Raw genomic sequence first — 23,037 nt, 5'->3', positions numbered from 1 at the left:
TTAATAAGCTATGTGAGTGGTGATGTTGTATACTGCTATTTACAAAAACTAGTTTTCTGTTTTGCTCTTTTTTGAGTATGTAACTACACTACAGTTTTCAGATTCCTGACAATTAAATATGGCTTGATGTGTGATGTAAAATGTGAATGAAACTTACATACACCATTGCCAGGCCTACACCTCTAAATGACATTGATATATTCCCAGAAATATACAATCTACTAAAATTTGGAGTCTGGAGAATGAAGAGTAGCAACTAAATTATTACCTCAAACGGCACAGAGAAACATTTGACCAAATCCTCTTTCACATGATAAACACATTCAGTAAACTAGGGGTAAAATGGAAATTTCGTAAACATAACAGAAATATACAAAAGTTCTGTGAAGTAATAGAAACCTGTGGTGATATTGTGTTCCCCAAAATATTGTACACCCTAATAAACTTACCTGGGGTCAGAGAACAGAACAGCCACTAGAATATAGAGGCCAGAAAATGGTGGCACACATGCCTTTAATCCTAGCATTCCAGAGGCAGAGATCCGTCTGGATCTCTGTGAGTTCAAGGCCACACTGGAAACAGCCAGGCATGGTAACAGGAGCCTTTAATCCCAGGAAGTGATGGCAAAAAGCAGAAAGGTATATAAGACATGAAAACAAGGAACTAGAGCTGGTTAAGCTTTTAGGCTTGTAGCAGCAGTTCAGCTGAGATCCATTCGGATGAGGACACAGAGGTTTCCAGTCTGAGGAAACAGGATCAGGTGAGGAATTGGCAACGTGAGGTAGCTGTGGCTTGTTCTGCTTCTCTGATCTTCCAGCTTTAACCCAATACCTGGCTTCAGGTTTGATTTTATTAATAAGACCTTTTAAGACTCGTGCTACAGAAACCCAAAACTCCACAAATATCATCACACTTGATAGTGAAAAACTGAAAGCATTTCCCCTAAATTAGAATAAGACAATGGCGTCAACTTTCACTACTTCTTAATATAGTACTGGAAATTTTAACCAGAGTAAGTGCACCAGATAATGAAATTAAAGTTATCCAAAGTGGAATGGAAGTAAAATTATCTCTGTTCAGTTATTATATACAGCAAGACTTAAAAAAAAAGATCAATAGCTTGAGTTCAGAACAGTTGTGAAATATAAAACTACATACAAATATCAGTAGAATTTATAAAATAACCAATGATAAGAAAATTATTAAGACAATTCCATTTATAATGACCTGAAAAAGAATGAAGCTAGTTAACCAAGGAGGTGAAAGATTCTACATAGAAAATTAAAATAACTTATTTTAAAAATTAAAAGCAACATAAGTAAGCAAAAAGACATACCAATGATTGACTGAAAGACTACACATGGCAAAGATAATATTACTAACTAAAGTGATCCACATCTTCAACACAATCTCTATCAACATCCTGAAGGTGTTTTGTGAAAAGAAACAACCCTAAAACTCATATGGAATCTCAATAAATATTAAACACAACTAAATCACGGGGAAAAAAAAAAAAGAACAAAGTGAAGGACTCACACTTCATGATTTCAAAACCTACTACAAACCTACATTGATAAAAAGCAGTGTGATCTGGGCATTAGTCCAGATTATAGATCAATGGAACATTTTAAAGCTGACTGTCAAAAAGAGTACTACCATGGCTAGTCAAAAAAGCTATTATAAAAGAACAGACTTTTAAATAAAATATCTTAAAAACTGGATATCAACATGCAGAATAAAATTGAACTTTATATCATATACAAAAGTTAACTCAAAGTGGATCAAAAACTAAATGTAAAACAAAAATTCATGAAACTTTTTTTTTCAGGACTGGGTTTCTCTGTGTAGCCATGGTTATCCTAGAACTCACTCTGTAGACCAGGCTGGCCTGGAACTCACTGAGATCCACCTCCCTCTGCCTCTATAGTGCTGGGATTAAAGGAGTCCACTACCACCTCCCGGCCACCATAAAACTCTTTTAAAAAAAATAAAAGTTTTCATAATACTTGACTTAATCTCTAAGATATGACACTAAAATCAAAATTCTGACATGAAACAATATGGTTGAATCTATAGTGTGCTAAGTGTAACAGGCCAGACACAAAGGACAACTACTGTTATGACTGTACTCACACCTGGCATCCAGAACTAACAAAATCAGAAACAGAATGTAGACTAGATAGTAATAGTAGCTGGGTGAGTAGGACAAACTAGGAGTTTTGTTTCACAAGTACAAATTTTCTATTTGGAAAGAGGAAACGTTCTGTAATGAAAGCTAGAGATGGCTACATACACTGTAAATTTACTTAATGCCACTGAGTTCTACACTCAAAAGGACTACAATGGGAATCCTATACTATACTAGCAGCACTGTTGAAAAGATTAAAATAGTAAATTTTATCTTTTATCAAAATAAAAAAATTTAAGTAGTTTAAAATCTTTGTTTGTTTGTTTGTTTGTTTGTTTGTTTGTTTTTTGAGACAGGGTTTCTCTGTGTAGCTTTGCGCCTTTCCTGGATCTTGCTCTGTAGACCAGGCTGGCCTCAAACTCACAGAGATCCACCTACCTCTGCCTCCCGAGTGCTGGGATTAAAAGCATGTGTGTGCCACCACTGCCTGGCTAGTAGTTTAAAATCTTATAAGATAGATTGAGAAGCTGAGAAGCTAGCAACCTCCTGCATCCCTGAATGCATATGCTCACGCACACGTGCACACGCGTGCATGCACACACCTATAAACTAATCCAAGAATGAATGGATATTATTAGAAAACTGATACAGAGATAAATAATAAATATGTGTTTATCAAACATAGGAAAAATATTAAAGAAGAGACATCTCCCAAAAAAAGAGGACAATGAATTACTTTAATGAACAGAAAGGGTGTGGAGTGTTCATAGACATTAAATCATTATATGCACAGTCACAAATTTATCCTCATCATACTCAAGTTTGTTTGTGTACATCTCATGTCTTTATCTAACAGGATTTCAACTGCTTGGGCATGTACTTGGCCACTTCTCTTAAACTTCACTCATTATCTATACTGTGTTAGAGCAATAATCCCCAGCCTTGTAAATCAAAAGCTTAAGTACAAAAATAAGCTGCACCTCAATTCTTGTTTTCAATACTTACGGAAAATTTCAGCAATTAAATATTCCATAAAAGAAGACGGTCATGAAATTCATAGATTTAAAATAAATAAAAGAGGGCAGAGTACATTATGAAGACTCACAAAGGAAGGCCACTAGAACTGAAAGTGTGTTGTCTTTGGCTACCACCAACCTGTACAAATCTCAGGGTGTCTATTTGCACTGAGCAACTAATATTTAAGTAAAACTCACATTATTGTGAAATTTAGTGTGTAAAATACAACTAGTAGAGAACTATATATATATATTATCTTAAAACCATGATTCTAAGTTATCCTTAAAGTATTTTTAAAAATAAGATTTAAGATTGGTTTGGTTTCTATCTTTTAACACGCTTTATACAAGAACAATCTACTTAATACTCAGTGATACATCAGCAGTACATATTTATGTGTTGTCAAAACCATCTAAAAAATAGTTGAAATGAAGCAGAGGACAAGCAGAAACATTGTGATTGTGAATTCCTACAGAACTTCATATACCTTATCTTCTCCACTTCACAAGTCAAATAATCATACTTCACAAATGTTTGATTCAATGAGTGCTCAAGGCTGCACAAGAACATCATTAAAGAGAAATTTCAATGTTTTCAGTTATAGCTACCATTTATTTTCAAAATATTTACAAGCTATTTAGTGTGACTCAAGAACTAAATTCTATCTGTAGTCATAGTTGGCTTTGAAGCAAATTTACTAACTTTGCAACGGGTGTAATATTAAAACAACTTCCTGCTATTGAATATGAAGAATCAATAATGCCAAAATGAATACATCTAGAATGGAAACATGTTAAAATTGTTATTATTGGCAATCTTAAAAATTCATGCAACAGGCTCAATTGTATATATTTTCACTTATCTAACTTAAACTCTCCTATCATTTAGATTAATCGAAACTGAAGTTGTAACAATATAAATACAAAATAACAATATACAATGCAATTAACCCATGAATTTGCATCCTTGCCTCAATTAAATATGTACATACAACTTAAGTAAAATCTTCATTACTGAAATTTATCATTGTGTTATACAACATTTGAAACTTAATTGAACCAACTTTATATTACAAAGATGCAACGTATTTATTAGCAGCATTAAAAATAATCTGGCTAATTCAAATAAAAAAATAAGATTAGGAGTGGGAGGAAAGTAGGGTAAGTTAGTGTGAAAGATAAAGAGTAATTACTAAAATGACTTAAAAGAGAAAAATTAGGGTGGGTAAAAACAGCTAGAGGGGAAAGTTGAAATACTGTAAGGATCCAGAGATTTTAGAGACTGTTAAATCTATGAAAGATTATAATTAAAAAGAAAAATGAGGGGCTAAGGATGAGAGAAAGAAGATACATGAATATGAAGGGGGATGTGAGATGTGGCTAAACAGCATAGCAAAGAATGCCTTATGTAAGCATCATGAGGAAGCAAACAGTCCTGAAACCTGAATAATGGAAACACAAGTTGTTTTTTTTAAATAAACAAATAAACAAACAAACATCTGGATTAATTTCTAAGCTCTCATACGAATCTTTATAAAATATGAAAGGTGGGAAGGAAAAACTGATAATATTAATGGGCAAATGAGTTTACCATTTAGTCACCTCATAGGACAATTAATCACCATCTATTGTGTAAAAAGCACTATGCTAGACAACCAAGGACACAAAGAATACTGAAGACAATACAGTCCCCATTTTCATGGTAATTACAGTATCATAAAGGAGACAGACCCTCATCAGATAACCTTACTATTGACTACATAGAGCCAACTGCTATCATCACTCTATGAAAAGGAACATAGAAAAGAAACTGTTTCAAAAAGTGAGTAAAGGAAAACTTTGTGGGGGGGAATAGATGTCTTTCAACTTCAAGACTTTAAAGATGACAATAATCATGCAGGTAAAATGAACAGTGCTTCCTCCAGAAACAGAAAGGAAGATGGCTATCGGCAAAAGAGAACAAAAAAGCAAAAGCTTGGAGAATAAAGCCCATGTTAGGATTTCAGAACTGTTTTGTTTAAATATAGATTTTAGTTGTACACTATCTTTTTGTGACTGCTTACAGAATAAATCAAAGTGTGCTTATAGTTTTAAATTTTTTATTGTATTATTTCACAAAATAATATGTATGGGTGTTTTGCCCTCTTGTATGTCTGTGTATCATGTGCCTGCAGTGCCCACAGAGGTCAGAAAAGGGTACAGAATCCCCTGGAATTAGAGTTACAGGTGATTGTGGGCAGACCAAAATGGATTTTGAGAACTGAACTCAGGTTTTCTATAAGCAGCCAGTGCTCTTAACCACTGAGCCATCTCTCCAACCCCAAAATGAAGATTTTAAAATTCACATTAAGATCATTTACAAAGGAAAAATAAAATTACATATACTCAAAAGATTTGTATCTAAGAAACTGCAGTTTTGCTCTTTTCTGTTTCTGCCGATTATTTTACTTTCAAAGTATAGTACTTAAACTGAATATAATCTAAAAAGAGATCAAAACAGAGAAATGAAGTAAGAAATAATTTCTCTAATTTTTAGATTTCTATAAATTCCATCCTGTTTTTGTTTGGTGGGCTGTTTGTTTTTTGAGACATTTCACTGTGGAGCCCTGGTTGGCCTAGAACTCACTTTGTCAACCAGGCTGGCCTTGAACTCACAGGAACCCACCTGCCTCTGCCCCTCTCTGCCCCCTTCTGCCCCCTCTCCCCCTGCCTCCTAAAAGGTTGGACTAAACCCATCCTGTTTTAATACCATTTCTCAACTATTTGGTCATTTCCAGCTATATCCTATCATTCAACCATAATCCAACATTTAATAAAATAATGCAATTAATACCGTAAAAGTCAGAAACAGTACTTTATTTTTCTATCTTTTGTGTGTGTGTCTGTGTTTGTGCACTGTGTGTGGTGTTCATACATGTTTCTATGTGTGCAGGTGCATGTGTCTGCAGATGCATATACACATATGCAAGTAGAGGCTCAGTGCTGACATTGGGAGTCTTTCTCTATTCCTCTCCACTTGATTTACTGAAGCAAGGACTCTCAACTGAACCCAGAACTTGCTGCTCAGCTAACCTAGCTAGCAAGTTAGCCCTAGAGATCTCCTGTACCTTCCTCCCAAGTGCTGAGATTACAGCCAGCCACCATGCCTACAGGGATTTTGGGTGGGTTCTAGAGATCCAAAGTCTGGGTCCTCACACTTGGCATAGCAAGCACTTTATCTCTACCACTGTCTCTACCACCACTCCAGCCCCAACTTCTCTTTTTACAGCTTAACAAAACTCATTCTGCCTCCTCTTCCTCGGGGTTCCTTGAGGCCTGAGGGGAAGAATTTGATGGAGATGTCCATTTGGGGTTGAGTGTTCCAAGGTCTGTTATTCTTTGCATTAATGTCTGGCTATGGTTCTATATTTGTTCCCATCTGCTGCAGGAGGAAGCTTCTCTGATGATGGCTAAGCAAGGTGCTGATCATGAGCACAGCAAAATGCCATTAGGAATATTTTTATTGCTATGTTGCTTTTTTTTTTTTTTAACAACAGAAAGAGTGTAAGAGCCAGAGGAGAAGAAAGACACCAAGAAAACAAGACCCTCTAAATCAATGTTACATATGAACTCAGAGATTGAGGCAGCATGTATAGGGCCTATGCAGGTTTGCATCAGGTCCTTTGTGTATATATTATGGCTTCGAATTTGTGTTTTTTATGTGATTCCTGAGTGTGCCAAGGAGCGGGTCTCTGGTTCTTGTGCCTTCTCTTGAACTCTTTTCCTTCTGTTTTGTCCAATTCCAATCTGTTAATTTTTGTTTTAGCTTATATTTTATTATTACCCCTTAGAAACCTGTTTGTTTTCCAATGAGAGACAAAGAGGGAGTGGAGCCAGGTGGGGGAGGGGAAAGGTGGGAAGAAACTAGGAGAAGTAGAGGGAGGGGAAATCATAATCAGGGTATATTAAGTGAGAAAAAAATATATTTTCAATAAAAGGGGATAAAGGGAAAAAAAAAACCAAGTACTGAATGTTATACAAAACTCTTACCCACATCCTTCTCCATAGACTGTTCTATAGAATAACCATTTACATTCCAATTTCCTTAGTCCTTATAATTCATAAACATACTGCCAATCAAAAGTGGTTATTATAAACTTACTAAAATAAAAGTACTAGGTTATACACTAATATTGAAAGATGATTAAGATACACTTTTAACAAATGAAGATCTGAAGTTTAGAGGCAGGAGTGGTTCCAGGAGTTGGAGGGCTAGTGGGGAGAGGATATAAATCTAAATACATTACATTCATATGTAAAATTACTAGAGACTGTATAATTAAAAATGAAATTTAAAACCATGTCCAAATGAAAAAGATAAGTTTTTGATGACTTCTAAACATTACTTTTCAGCTTGGTACACAAGTCATTCATTGACCAGGATTTCAAATCCTACTCACATTAGATCTCAAAGTAAAGAGAGTAAAAGACGCAGTGGTTAGGGCATAATGTTTTTTCTTTCTCATTTAAAAAAAAAATTAAGAGAAAAGACACCACACTGTTGTCCAGACAAACCTCTAATTTAAAATCTGCCTGCTTCAGTCTCCCAAGTAGTTGGGATACTGGAATTACAGACAAGCAGTACCACAGCTGATGGGCCATCATTTTTCACAGAAATAAATTTTTAAGAGTAGAAATCAGTTCAAATGAAAGGAGAATTAATAATACTGAACTTGTATGCTATCTTACTAATTTTAATATGAAAGAAGCTAAAGATTATAAATGTGCCTCTACTCTTTAATCAACCTATACATACATGTCAAAACGTTTCCAATTACCTCCAAAAATGTTTAAGTAATTCAGACTTACAGACTGCACACTTCAGAATTTTAGAGTTTGGTGTTTTCTAAATGACCTCTATTATCAGATTTGAATGGAAGCATATATAAGATATGAAATGTGAAGTTTTCTAACAAAACTATTTTCAAAGAATATTTTCTGATATTTGAATAAAATTAAGTATAAAGTTTTGTTATTTTTATTCCTCAGTTGCACTTCAAACATTCAAAATAATGACCTATAGACTAGAGATGTAGCTCAGTTGGTAGAGAGCTTTCTGGCATGAACAAAGGCCTGGGTTATCCCCAGTATTTTATTAGCATATATTAATTATACATGTTTATTGTTTTAAGTAATGTTTTTATTAATTCTTTGAGACTTTTTCACAATGTATTTTGATTAACATAATCATTAACATAATAGTGTGGGGTCCCCTCACAACTTCTCCCTGATTCACCTACCTGCTCACCCAACTCTGGTTTTCCTTCTCTCTTTTTTTAAAACCATCAAGTCCAGTTTGTACTAGCCACCTACTAGTGGGTGTGGGGCCTGCCTTGGAGTGTGGTCAATATGCCAGGGGTAATACCATTAAAAAAAAAATCTCTCAGCAGCCGGCAAAAGCCAATAGCTCCCCAGCTAGGGATGGGAATTCATGCCCACATCCACAATGGGATTCTATCTGGCTGGAGCTTGCTCAGGTCTTATGCATGCTGACACAATCACTATGAGTTCATATATGCAACTTCCCACTGTGTCTAATTATACAAAATAAATTTTACTATGACATTTCATGCATAATGTACATATGTACATAATTTATTGTGCTCCTATTCACCAATTAACTAAACATCTTTTAAAGTACTAAAACTGTCTTGTCTAATATTTTATTATGACTTAGTACTGAAGAAATGACGAAAAGAAAGTGCATATGAAGAATATATAAAGTGTGTACAATTGAAGACATTAGCAAACATCACTTATATAATGAGCTGTTACATTTCAAGGACAAGGACGAGGCCAGCCACCAGTTTTCAGGTCACAACAGACAAGGTCAAATAACATTTCAAATGTCACATGGAAAGAATAAAATATTGTTTAACAGAAATATAATTCATATCACATCACCTAATTCCCCATGGAATGCCTTCAAGGTTCAAAATACCATACAGAAAAAAAATAGTGCATAAAATAACTGTGAATCACTTATAAATTATAAGCTCATATTTGAGACACAGGATTTGAGACACAAGATTAAATATACAGTGTCATATAAGAGAAAAACATGTCAGATGTATTCAATGTATATTTTCTAATTTAGTAGACATATTTTAGCATGTGGTACTCCTGAATACACCAAACTACTGTGAATTCTAACAATAAAATTCTACCAAATATGGTAATTTGTTGGCTGAATCTTTAAAGAGAAATAGCCAGGGCCAGTGAAATGGCTCAACAGATAAAGATGCTTGCCACCAAGCATGACAACCTAAACTATATTCCCAAGACACATAGCGGAAGTGGGGATCTGACTCCTATAAGACATCCTCTGACCTGGACAGTGGGGTGTGGTACTAACATAACTTGCCCCTACAAACACTCAAACACACACACACACACACACACACACACACACACACACACACACACACACACACACACACTAAATAAATGTAAAAAAATTAAATGAAATAAAGAAAACAGAAGTAGCCCTCAAGAAAACCAAGTTTCTAAACATTACGTTCCAACACTGCTCTTTGAATACTCGGGCAGCAGTAGGACTCTAATTCTACCCCAAAAGACTAAATTTGTTAAAGTGAACATTATGTGCCATATCCTTAGAGAACTGACTTGCTACTGCAGTGACCAAGAAGGTAATCAGATGAAAGAAAGAAGCAAAAACAATGGGGGATATTTGCTAGGCATGGAGCTAATTATTCAATACCAGCTGTGTATAAACAAGTAAGAAACAACTGAGACCCACACAAGGAGGCAGAAAACCCTGTTTTCCTGATTTCTGGCCCTAAGCTCTTGCATTACACAGTACTAACTTCTCTCCAATGTCTTAATGAGACAATTACTAAAAAACAACTTGCCTTTATTGAAAGTAATGACCAAGCAGGTCAGACATGAACATCCTAATCAGCTTGCTCTAGAACACCACTAAACTTTAGGAAAAGTCACTGCCCCACCTACCCATTAAAAAGATCTTCTCACTCTCAGCCTAACAAGCTTGGCCTCTGTTGTTGTTGCAGTGTTTGTTTTTTAAATAGTGTCTGCCCATGCAGCCTAAACTGGCCTTAAAGTAACTAAGGACCCAAGCTGCCAAACCTGTAGCAATGCTCTAGCCCCAGATTCCCAGGTGTCACACCTGTTCCTCCTTCCAAGAAAGAAAGGTGTCTAAAGCTCAACCCAACCGTGTTCTTTTCACAAACACCAAAGCTTAAATCAGCTGTTTTTCTCCACAGGTTTTGTCCACAATTCCACGATTGGGTTTCATTTTCTGATCCCAAGGTACTGAGTACTGTCATCAGTCTAAGGACACAACCTGCAAAACGAATTGTCCAAGTCCACTTCACAAAGTTAATTTCCTTGCTCCGAAGTATGCTGTTTGTCTAAACCTCACATCAAGATTAACACCAATGACTATTAATTCTGAGATAAGTATATCAATTATCTGTTAAATGTATAATTTTCTGTTTAGAAACTTTAAAAAATTATTAAAATATAATTGCATTATTTCCTTCCTTTCCTTTCCTCCCTCCAACCCCTTCCATCTCCCCCACAAATAGCCTCTTTTTCTTTGGATATTTTATGTATACATATAAATACTATGTATAAATATACAAATACAATTTGCTGATTCCATTTCATGTTGCTTGTGTGTATATGATTTCAGGCTGACCACTTGATACTGAATAACCAATTTTCATGTACCATTTAATGTTTAAAATCTGCTTATACTCTAATACAATCCAGACTTTCATCAAACCAAAAAACACTAAGTAAATTTTGTCAAATGTTTTTACATGTAGACATAAAATACCATACCATATAAAACATACATTCTCTAAAGTGCTCTGAAATGTTGTTTTTCTGTATTGCAATATACTCTCTTAGCCATATGCAACCATTAAAATAAGATAAAGAAAATCCAATGGAAATGAAACTAATGCAAGGTCAAAATGCCACACCACCAATGACTAAATCTCTATAGCATTTTCTCTTAAGATCTGATGCAGAATAGTTTTTAAAAAATAAAAAAGTACTTGTAAAAAGTACTGTATTGAAAACGTGGTATATTTCAGAACACAAATTATGTTACTATACATTCCTAAGCTTAAGAAGGATGTGATGGGTAACTAAAAGCAACCAAACAATAATTTCAAAAATACCTCATTCATGAATATCAGTTATTCATTTCTGTCAACAATTGTCTTACATGATATATATGGGAACAGCATCTGCCTAAAAATTGTCTTGAGAAACTTACCATCATTTTGGCCCTTGCTCTTCATCTCCTCCTTCCATGACAGAATGGTGCTCAGAGGAACATAGTCCCTTATGTATTCTTTGCGTCTCTCCTCTAAGGTCATCTTCAGCAAACGTTCTTGCAAAATAAAAGCAGAATTTCCATTTGTATTTAAATTTTAATCTTGGGAACTACTGAATACATTTATAAATATTAATCATGCTATACTAACCAAAGATTTAAAGAACACCAAAATGCAATCCAATGATTTCATATTTGAGGGTTAAAGGAGGTCAAATTAATTCCACATTAGCAAGAAACGTAAAATCAAAGCTGGTTGAGACTAAGTTCCTAAAATGGCCCAAGAAATAAGTAAAGTCATTTACTCTTCTTATCATCACCGACTAACATGGAGTGCATGCTAGGTGATGCATTTACAGACTTCAGGAAGAATGATTTTTCAGTTCACAGGGCAAAAGAGCAACTGAGTAAGTTACAAAAGAGTATCAATTAAGTAAAGTGCAGACTGCTGAGACAGGTATGTCCAAGCAGTGAGAGCACAAGAAACATAACTACAAAGCTGTTTCCTCAATTTTACAAGGCCATCAACAATGAAAGTGTACTCTCAATTCGGTAATAGCATTATGCTGGTATAATATGCATATTTTAAATATACACTCTAAGATTAAAATATAAAACAGCATCTTAGAATAGCAGATGATGCTGTTTATAAAGAGCTCACTGGGTGCCAAGTGTTTCCAATGTTTGTATCACTAAAATAATTTTTATAACAAGTCATGACTAATGAAGCACAGATAAGTTTCTTCCCACAAAGAGGTAAAAAATGAGGACACTTCAACAAACAGAACAACAATAAAAACAAGGAGACATAAATTGCTTAATGAAACTATAAGATGTTGCTTAATGAAACTATAAGATGTTATCTGGAAGGGAAGGACCACAGAAGAGAAAAATTGTACAGGAACTTGTATGGCATGCTGTATAGCCCTTCTTTTAGGTTTAAAAAAAAAAGACCATTAATTTAAAGTTGAATATGAATATCCTGGTTTGCACACAAGATGATCCACTAGAAAGCAGGAAAACAGTAAATCTACTTATTTTTAATGTAAAAAATAAATTTTTGGTCCTAGAGGGAGGACAGAAAACAGGAAAAAAAGAGAGAAAAGTTGTTAAATTCAACAACAGTTACAAAGAAGAATAATGAAATATAATCTAGTTGTCACCAAGGTTGTGAGGTCCAATGATATAGAGAAAAGAGCTTTAATACATATAAGGAGAAAAATACTATTAAGTTCTACAGGAAGGTCAGAGAAAATAATTATTTTACAAAGCCACTGTCTTATCAACTGGGTGACCAATAGCACTGAAAACAGAGCAGTGGTTGACAGAGTTTGGCCTATGACCTAAATCATTATATGAATCTATATGGTCTTAGATCAATTGCCTCATCTCTTTTTGTCTCAATTCTTCATGAGATAATTACAGGTATTCTTCCCAACTTTCAGGTGAGGCAACTGAGGCAGAGAGGCCAGACAACTCACATAACGTCCCAGAGCTTGTAGACCAGTGCCAACTAGGGTTTGAAATGGGACAACTGTATTTAAAGCTTAACCCTGCATTACCTCATACCATTTTCTACTTTCATGAGTTGGGAGAATCAAATGATAAAACCCATATAAGGCATTAAAAACAGCACAGAGCACAAAACAGGACTTCAATAACTATTACTACGTTCATCATCATCACTCAATCACTTTAGAAACACTAGTTTCATTCAAATATAACTGAAATCCAGGACTCTGGGGTACTGAAAAAAAAAAAAAAAGAAAGTGAGGCCTGATATAGAGGCTCACACGTGTAATCTAGCACTTGGGGGTCAAAGCAAGAGGATTGCCACATGTTCAGGACCAACTCTGGTTACAGAATGAGTTCTAGGCCAACCTAAGCTACACAGAATTAGATCCTGTCTTTAAAAAAAAAAAAAAAAGAAGGGAGGGAGGGAGGGAAGGAGGAAGGAAGGGAGGGAGGGAGGGAGGGGAGGGAGGGAGGGAGGGAGGGAGGGAGGGAGGGAGGGAGGGAGGGAAGCAGTGAGGACAAGGAGCACAACTCAAGGTGAATCCCTGTGAAAGGTCAAACATTAAGACCACTGTTGTAGACAGCAGAGAAAAGACAAAGATGGTGAAAAATTACACATATCCAAAGAATGAATACATGATGGCACAAGATCTCAAAAACAATAAGCAACTGAATAAAGAGCACAAGCACAAGGGTTAATCTAACCTAAAACAATGAAGAAAAGTGGCCCCTCTAAAATGGGAACAAAACCTAAATTAAATGTAAAGAAACAGCCATAATGACACCATGGAGAGCATGCTAGAGCTGCTACTGTCCAGTGAGACTTAATTTCTCCATGAATGATAAAGGCAGTGTCACCTGTTCATTACAGAATAACAGGTAGAATAGGAAGGTTGAAGAAGTAGCTTTGGAAGTGGCTCGCAAAGTCAGAAAAGGGAACTGACCCTCAGTGGCAAAAGCACTGCTTTAAAAGCTCAGATCACAGTGCAGAATTATTACAGCTAGACAGCAGGCTGAGGGACACTATGAATCAACTGTTTATGTAAATGCCAGAAGTTACAGACAGAAATGACTGTCATTCTATTTATTTAAAAGTAAATGTACATACTTAGAACAAAAACAACACCAAATGTAATACAATAAAAACAATGCTTGAAATGAAAATTCACATGAAATGATTCTGAATTAGGGCTCAAAATGGTAAGACAATATTAACCAAGAAATCCTCCATTACTTGTTTAAGCAGTAAAACAAATGGAAAGCAAAAGACATAGTTTCTCAGGCGTTGCCAAACTTTCTTCTGCTAATGCTTCATCTTTATAATGAATCCTTTCTCCGTGAACCAAGTATATAAACAGTTCTACTTCCTACATGGGGTACTGAATTAAAAAGTTTCTAAAATGCCTTGACATTTCAATGAACTGGGTAAGCCTTCATTTAGATTTCAGTAACAGCTGCAAAAGTTCTAAGCCATCAACTCTCCAGTGGGATGAGAGGAAAAGGGCATGAATCCCATTGGTATCTTTATTGTATGATAAATCCTGAGCTCCTTTTTGGTGGATTAACAGATGATAGTTCACTCTTTACTATTCCAAAAAAACGAACATCCTGAGAGGACAGATACAAAGAATTCACTTCCTAATATCTCCCTTTAACTTTACCCTTCATGCAGAAACAGCTCAGTCTGGGATAAAAGAAAGTAACTAGAAGCCTTCTTTGTGCATTTGCTTATTTTTTAAAAAGAAATATTTGGTCATATTTTCCCTTTAGAAGAAACAAAAGGCAAAAATAATTAAGATATTACAGAGAGATTCTGAAATGTCTGCTCATCACAGTCCAAGTGTATAGATATTACTTTAGGAGCTGTTTTTCTAACATAAAAATAGTCTTTAGATATTCACTATATTTTCAATGACTCATGTTAGTAAGAACAAATGTCAATGGTTTTACACTATTTTATTATCATCAATTATACAAAGTTAACATATCAAGACCATCAAAAAATGGGTGTGATTTTTCCAATGCTCACAGAACTGTGTTCAAGTGAAAGTGCTACTACAAAAGCAAAGCACTAGTAAAATGTCACACTGTTTCACATACATGACTCTTTCCTGAACTCTTAATTTACTTTAGTTTTTTTTTTTTTTCCCCAGTGTTGGGTGAAGAGAGTCCTACTGAAGGTCAGCGAATGCTCTCCCAGTGAGCTACGCGTCCAGCCCTGCTATCAGACCCTGGTTCTAAACAGCATTTGTTTTGTGACATCTTAAGTTTTAGTTCTCTCAACACTCCTAGTCATTAAGACAAGGACGCTGAAGCAGATCTTTCAATATTTACAGGGCACTTCAACTGTGCAGTTCAGTCATGTTACGTCTTCCCTGCAGGGAATTTGAAAACTTCCCTCCTCGCTCCTTTTTTTCATGCATTGTTAAAGCAGTCACTATTTAGAGAATTCTTCCTAATCCTCACTCTTGCAGCTACTGTTTGGCCAAAAGGCTCATAAAGGCCAAGGGGCTTGAAATGAAAATGTTTAACAAGCTATCGGCAAGAAAACCAACTTTCACCCCTTTATCTCTGTTCTGTAAGACAGCCCAGAGAAATCTGTGCACCCTTGCTCAACTTCATCCTGTATATACGGATTTCGTTCAAGTCAGTAGTAGCAATGCAAATGGCTTATCTGTAATGGGAAGGGGCAGGAATAAAAGGTTAAAAGATGACGGAAAATACGCCAGAGTCAAGCATTACATCAAAATATGACCTGTGAAACTGAGATGAGACAGACAGGAGAGGAAAAAAAAAAAAAAAAAACCACACCAGTTCTACTTCTTAAAGGAACGAGTGCCACTGTCAATCTAACGGATTTGGATAAGCCTCGGTGTGCACACAACTCAGGGAAGGGTTCATTCACAGAGTGCACGCAGTCTTACTCTGTGCGACTCCCCACTATGAATGGGGATGTAACCGAGAAACACATCGCGGGGGGGAAAGCCCATTCAGACTTCTCGGAAGGCACTTAGCCTCGCCGCCCATAAGATGCTCCTCTTAGGTTCCAAATTCCAGAAGTCACACTGCAGCTGAGCGGAGCGGGGGGGGGCGGGGGGGGGACCCCCGAGCCAGTTTGGGATGGAGGGAGGGACGGAGGCGGGGAAAGGAGGGAAAGCAGGTGCAGGTGCAGGCTCGCCTAGGCTCCTCAGCAGCAGCAGCAGCAGTAGGAGCCTGGGCACCGGCCGGCGGGCACCTGTGCGCCGGACACCGGGGCTGGGACAGAGGCGGGGGGCGGTGCAAACTCCCAGCTGGGGTCCCGAAGGCGAGCACGTCGGGGAGGAGGTGACTCGGCGCCCAGGGGGGTGTGCGCCCGCACGTGCGCGAGCCGCAGGTGCCCGGGAGCGGCGGCGCGCGGCCGCGGGCGGGTGCGCGCGCGCGTGGACGTGGACGCGGCCGCGGGCGGGAGCCGCACCGGCCGAGAAGGCGCGAGGAGGCTGCGGGCGGAGGGCGCCTGGCCGCCCCGCCGGGCCCCCCGCCCGCCCCCACCCACCCGCCGCCCGCCCCCGGGTCCTCGGGGCCGGTTACCTTTCTCCTCTCTCCACACCTTTTTCTTCTTGTTGCTGGGGTACATGCTGCCGTGGGGGTGGCTGGCTTTAAGCTGCAAGTTCCCCAGGCTCACGGGCAAACAGGGTGTGTGGAGTGGGGGGGAAGGGGGGATGGAGGGGGGGAAAAAACACTCGGGTGGGAAAAGTGCAAAGGCTCTGCGTCCCGCGCCGCTCGCCGCTCGCCCGTCGCCGCCCTCCTCCCTCAGCCCGCCCGCTCTGCCCCGCGGCCGCCGCCACAGCAGCACCTCAGAGCCTGTCAACTAGGTCACGCCTCGCGCTAACCTAACACCCGCGCAGGCCCCGCCTCCCGGCCGCTAGGCAGCGCCGCCGCCCATTGGCTGCTCCGCCCGCCGCTCTCCGCGTTCTAGCCAAGGCGCGCCCCGGCTTCAGCCTCAGGGCGCAGGCGCAGGCGCAGGCTTGGGCTCGACGCCGGGGACGTTGGGGAGCTGGAAGGGGGCGGGGCCAGAGCCCGAGCCGGAGGCCGCTCCGCGGCCGGGGGGCGGGGCGTGCAGCAGCTGCCTGCGGGGAGCGGGAGGAGCAGGGACTGAGGGCGTGGCCCGTTGGCAGGTGCGCCAGGTGACCCGGAGCCAGCTGCGAGAGTGAGACAGCTGTGTGGGGGACTGCAGGATGAAGTGGTCGTGGGTCCTAGGAGATGTCCGAGCTCACTGTCACCGCCTCGTCTGGAAAGGTTTTACCTGATAATCGGACGCTTTCCTCTTGGTGGGGAAATAGAACCAAAAGAAATGGTTTCAGACCCTGAGCAATCCGCTGTTCAGTCTTGGGTTAGAGATTTCCTTGGAATTCTGTGAAGTTCAGAAAGCTTCAGAGTACACCGGGCCAACTCAAGAGTTTTAAGAACTGGCAAGCAAAAGGTATTGGGACCAAGTCCTACATCAAAGCAAATTCCAAAGAGGATTACCCAGTGCCTGGTTGTCTTTTATTCTTGGTTGACTTCAAAATGGCTTCTGATCCAAAGGTCTAGCTTGACCCTAGGTAGTTCTGTCATGATTCAGAAAATTCAATTGCAGGAAACTCTACTACAAGAGTACAGTGACCTAGAACCTATGTTCTATAACTTTTGCGTCCTCTTCTACCCCAAATGTATTGTCTCTCTCCACAAAGCTGGCTTAGTGAGTGGATTTGGAAAAGTCACATTTATTCAATTGGGGGTTTATGTTACATGTGTTGGCAAATAACCATATAAAGCACGATTTTTTTTTTATATTGGGTCTCTTTGTAGCTTAGGCTTGTGTAACAGGCTTTCTTTTAAGCCAACAACCAGCTCCAAAATCAAGACATGGAGACTTGTTATTAGTTGTGAAGGCTTGGACTTATCTTAGTTATTATTTTAATGTTTCTCTTTACCTACATTTTGCCTCGGGGGGGGGGGGTACCTTTCTTACTTTCTGTATGTCTTACTTTTAAAACTGCTTCTCCTGGCTAGCAGCTTCCTGGCTTCTGGCTCTGGGTATGTCCCTCTCTTTCTCCCTCATTCTCTTCTTTTCTCTCCTAGATTTCTCCTCCTACTTATTCTCTCTGCCCACCAGCCCCACCTATCCCTCTTCTGCCTAGCTATTGGTCTTTTAGCTTTTTATTAAACCAATCAGGTGCCTTAGACAGGCAAGAGGAACCAAATGCAACACATCTTTACATAATTAAACAAATGTAGCACAAACAAATGTATCACATCTTTACATCCTTAACAAATGCAACAGAAACAAATGTAGCACACCTTCACATAGTTAACCTAATATTCTGCAGCAGAAACAAATGTAACACCTCTTTGTCTGTAGCTGGAGATTTCTCCAGTTCTGTTAGGGCCACAGCCACTCAGATCCAAGTAAACACACAGAGACTTATATTACTTATAAACTGTATGGCCATGGCAGGCTTCTTGCTATCTATTTCTTATTAACCCGTTTCTATTAATCTATAAGTTGCCACGTGGCTTGTGGCTTACCACTACTTTACATCTTACTTCTCATGGTGCTGGTGGCTGGCAGCATCTCTTGACAGCCTTCCATTCCCCGCCTTCTCCTCTCTGCTTATCCCGCCTATACTATACTTCCTACCTGGCTACTGGCCAATCAGCATTTTATTTATCAATCAATCAGACCAACACATTCACAGCATCCAGAAAGACATCCCCAGCATTTGCCTAGTTAAAATTAATATTCCACAACAGGCTTGCCCCAATCCCAGTATTTTTTTGCCTCAACCTTAAATAGCCCTCCACCAAAGAGGACTAGAATGCATTAAAAATAATAATGATGACAAAGAAAGGGAAAGAGAGGCTACACTTAGAATTGTACAGAATAAAATGTTTTGAGTAATGAGAGTTAAAAATTCATTCACAACATCTTAAAATAATATTTATTTTGATATTTTCTTTGGAATTTTTCTTTAAATGCTATTAAATCAATAAAAATTATTCCGTTGGGAGAAATAGAAAAGTGGCAAGAAGGAAGTAACATTCGGAATAATATTGACAATGAAATTAGAAGGGCTTTGATTCAAGTCAAATCAAGAGAAAATTGTCAACGGGATAAACTTTGGGAGAAAGGGAAGGAGGAAGAAAAGATGATGACATTCTCATGGATGGTCAAAGCAATGTTCACATGAACCAAGAGATGTGGTTTGAACATGGAAAATATTAAAGCTTTCTTCCCAAATGTGGCATTACTCCAAGGTGGTGAAATTGGGCATGCTGTGAAAGGGACTATGAGACTCCTGTTTCTTGCCAGGTGGTGGTGGCAGCCCACACCTTTAATCCCAGCACTTGAGATGCAGAGCCAGGTGGATCTCTGTGAGTTCAAGGCCAGCCTGGGCTACAGAATGAGTTCCAGAAGAGGTGCCAAAACTACACAGAGAAACCCTGTCTCGAAAAACAAAAAAAAAAAAAGAAAAAAGAAAGAAAAGAAAAGAGAGACTCCTTTTTTTTCTCTCTCTCTCTGCTTTCTAGCCTAAGATGTAAATAGGTTGCTTCATCAAACACCCCATACATGATATGGCATTGTCACCAGAGACTCAAACCAATGAGGCCACTCAGTAGTGGATTTGAACCTCCAGAACCAAAAGGCAAAAAGGGGTACCTTTACTTCCTAAGTAGCCTGTCTTGGATATTTCATTATGTCATCTCAGGTTAGTTCAACAATTAAATACCATATTTTGTTTGGGGAAATTGACTTATTCTAAAATGCTGTTAAGTGTCTGCCAGAAAGTGCCTCATATTAAGTAACTTTCCTTCAAGACAGAGGCTGCACTCCAGCCCAGGACCAACCCTTCCAACCTATACTTTTTTATAAATGTTGCACTATTGACTGTTTTCTCATATGAGTTCAAAGAACTGGGACTTTTATAGTGTTAAGACACTGCTATTTAGGCAGTATTTGTTTAAGTGTTTATGTTTAATAATTATAAAAATACCATCATTCAAAAGGGTTAAATAATCTCTCAAACATTCCTGAAATGTTCCAGATATCAAAGGAGCTTATGATCCTTCCCCCGTGTTTAATCTCCTTTGAGTTTTCCTGGTCTAAAGAGCTTTATCACTCATTCAGTTAAGCAATGTGAAAACCTAAGCCCCATACCAGGTGCTTCTTATATTGTCATGTTTGTATCAAATGAAGAGCTCTATCTACTCAACTTTACCTCTTGGATTAGTGTAGAAATCTCTATTTTCCAACAGAAATGCTGTCTGGATTTAGCTAACCACTGAAAACACTTCCTCACTAGCCTCCATGTTCACATCTGCCCTTTTGCCAATTCTGTACACCTACCTCATCTCGGATTATCTTGTCAAATATGATCATATTATCTCATTGGTGTAAATTAAGTAACTTCCGTTGGCCTTTGCTAAGGACTCAATTGTGTCCCACCCATCTCAGCGTTTATGTTTTAGAGTCTTTCCGTGCAATGTGGTTGTATCTGGAAATAATATGGTTTAGGACATCACTTTTAATAGGAGGGACATCTTGGCTTTCCTCCCTCCCCTATTCTTTCTCCACCATATAAAAAACAAAGAAAGTTGGTATCTTCAAGTCAAGAAGAGGACCAACAACAGAACCCTAGCATGCTGGAGCACTAATCTCAGACTCTCAGCCTCCACAAGAGTGAGAAATTTAACTTCCTGTTACTTAAGCCCTATTCTATGGGATTTTATTTTGGCTGCCCTAAGTTAACTAGTACAGTCATCAAGATTGGAGTAACCGTCTCCCGCCAATCCAGGCTTATGCCATTCTCTGTCCCTCACTCCTACCCCCAATCTGTGGCTCTAGCTATACCAGCATTTATAACTTTTCATTTGCTTGAACATACCTTGTCCTCACCACATGACCTTTTTCCATATTGACACTGTGTCTGAACCATGATTTGTGTAATGACTTATTCTCTTTTAGATACCACTTTAGCATCATTTTTGTGGGTCTGGCATTGATGGTATATACCTGCAGTCCCCGCACACAGGAGACTGAGACAAAAAGACTAAGTTTTATAGCATCCTGGGCTACCTACTGAGACTTCTACAAACAAGAAAACAACAACAAAAACCATCCAAACAATATCATTCTTCATCAAACCTTCCTTGATTCCCACTTGACCTCTACTCTTAGTTTCTCTGTCTCTGCCTTAAGTGATCCTTTATTTTCATATAAAGCACTTTGATAGTTTATCAGTTTTTCAATTGTGATTACAGAAAGGAGACAGGTCCAGCTAGTCAGTCAGTGAATAATAACATTTTCCAACAATGAACCACGTATATGATGGTATTGCCATAAAATTATAGTGGGTCTGTAGAGTTCTAATTGTCTAGTGACATCAGAGTCATTGTAACCTCATAACACAATGCATTACTCATCTGACTCTAGTGATGCTGTTGTAAACATATTGTTGTATAAAAGGATAGCACATACAATTGCGTATAGTGTATTGCATATATATATACAGAATACTAAGTGACTGTTACAGGTTAATGTATTAACTTTTCTCTATTTTTTTAACATTTTTAGAGTCTATTTCTCTACTTATAAAAAATGAAGTTTACTGTCAAAAGTATACCATGTCATGCTTACAGCAGCTGCATACATTTTATGTTTACACTGTCTGCTGACTGCATCAGGAGGTGAGGGTGAGTAATTGGTCCATCCTATTTATGGTTGTGAAGTAAATTCTATAATATTTGTATAGTGACAAATTTCTCATAATGTATCTCAATCATTAAGGAGCACATAACTACACAAAAAAGAAAGTGACCACTGAACAGAGACTGAATGTAAATACAAGTCACTGAATGCTAGCAGCCACTACAAACTGAAAATTGAAGATTAAAGAATGTATTCTGAGCCGGGTGGTGGTGGCACACGCCTTTAATCCCAGCACTCGGGAGGCAGAGGCAGGCGGATCTCTGTGAGTTCGAGGCCAGCCTGGTCTCCAAAGCGAGTTCCAGGAAAGGCGCAAAGCTACACAGAGAAACCCTGTCTCAAAAAAAAAAAAAAATGTATTCTGTGGGCAGAGAGATGGCTCAGTAATTAAGAATGCTTACTGTGCCTTGGGTGGGGAGTGAAACGCCTTTAATCCCAGCACTTGAGAGGCAGAGGCAGGTGATCTCTGTGAGTTCGAGGCCAGCCTGGTCTAACGAGAGAGTTCCAGAACAACTAGGGCAACACAGAGCAATCCTGTTACAAGAAACAAAAAAAAAAAAAAATGCTTCCTGCTATTGCAGAAGACCTGTGTTTAGATATCAACAGCTACAACACCTCCATCTCCAGTGCTGGGGAGCCAATAACCTCTGACTTTCAAAGGCATACATGTGGTACAGATAAACAAATGCAACACCCATACACATAAATAGAATGAACAAATAAAAAGAATATATTCTGGGTTAAGTTCTGGCTTAGCAGTAGAGCCCTTGCCTGGCAATCCAAAGATCCTGAGTTCAATTACCAGCACAACAACATAAAAAACAAAAGAGGGGAGTAGGGGAGGAGTGTATTCTTCCCTAGTGCCTCCAAAAGAAACTATGCCTCTAACTATTATTTCGGATCTCTGGCCCCAAGAACTGAAAAAGAACAAGTATCAATTTAACCCTCTACATTTATGATGATTTGTTACTATAGCAATGGAAACTAACAAAGGGAGTGATTTAAAAATCCATGACAATAGTCTTTCTGAAGTAATTACCTGGACATGATGTGAAAGTTGTGTATTCTTTAGGTATAATTTCTCAACCTGTTCTACCTTATAGTTATCTTAATATTTCCACTCTTTGCCTTGAACACTCATTTGGGAACAAAACAAATTTGGCCCATAGTCTTCTTATCTGCCATAGCCTAAGGGTGCCTTAGCTGCGGGTTGATGTCAGATTAGCTCAGATACTTAATGGCACCTTGCTGTGGTTTGGATATAGCTTGTATGTCCCTTGCAAGG

At 38.5% G+C, this 23,037-nt stretch overlaps 2 protein-coding genes across 20 annotated transcripts in view; one reads left to right on the top strand and one right to left on the bottom strand.

Annotated features, from left to right (window-relative positions):
* Positions 1–16,891, bottom strand: part of Macrod2 (mono-ADP ribosylhydrolase 2) — a 1,982,629-nt gene extending 1,965,738 nt beyond the window's left edge. For 3 of the 9 annotated variants that reach the window (XM_006983683.4, XM_042276356.2, XM_042276357.2), the window contains exons 1-2: positions 16,595–16,891; positions 11,453–11,569 (exon numbers count right to left, since the gene is read on the bottom strand). In XM_006983683.4, coding sequence (XP_006983745.1) covers positions 11,453–11,569; positions 16,595–16,640 — 163 coding nt within the window. In that variant the 5' untranslated portion in view covers positions 16,641–16,891. The remainder of the gene's footprint in view (positions 1–11,452; positions 11,570–16,594) is intronic. The other 6 variants (XR_013050801.1, XM_076570745.1, XM_076570742.1 and 3 more) reach the window with 5 other exon arrangements.
* Positions 16,892–17,087: 196 nt separating this feature from the next.
* Positions 17,088–23,037, top strand: part of Sel1l2 (SEL1L2 adaptor subunit of SYVN1 ubiquitin ligase) — a 137,808-nt gene continuing 131,858 nt past the window's right edge. For 5 of the 11 annotated variants that reach the window (XM_076570736.1, XM_076570735.1, XM_042276352.2 and 2 more), the window contains exons 1-2: positions 17,088–17,486; positions 21,621–21,739. In XM_076570736.1, the coding sequence (XP_076426851.1) occupies positions 21,676–21,739 (64 nt within the window). In that variant the 5' untranslated portion in view covers positions 17,088–17,486; positions 21,621–21,675. The remainder of the gene's footprint in view (positions 17,487–21,620; positions 21,740–23,037) is intronic. The other 6 variants (XM_076570734.1, XM_042276350.2, XM_076570732.1 and 3 more) reach the window with 5 other exon arrangements.

This window comes from Peromyscus maniculatus, chromosome 4 (genome assembly GCF_049852395.1).
Source record: "Peromyscus maniculatus bairdii isolate BWxNUB_F1_BW_parent chromosome 4, HU_Pman_BW_mat_3.1, whole genome shotgun sequence".
Classification (NCBI taxonomy): domain Eukaryota; kingdom Metazoa; phylum Chordata; class Mammalia; order Rodentia; family Cricetidae; genus Peromyscus; species Peromyscus maniculatus.
This window is presented reverse-complemented; position numbering and strand designations above follow the sequence as displayed.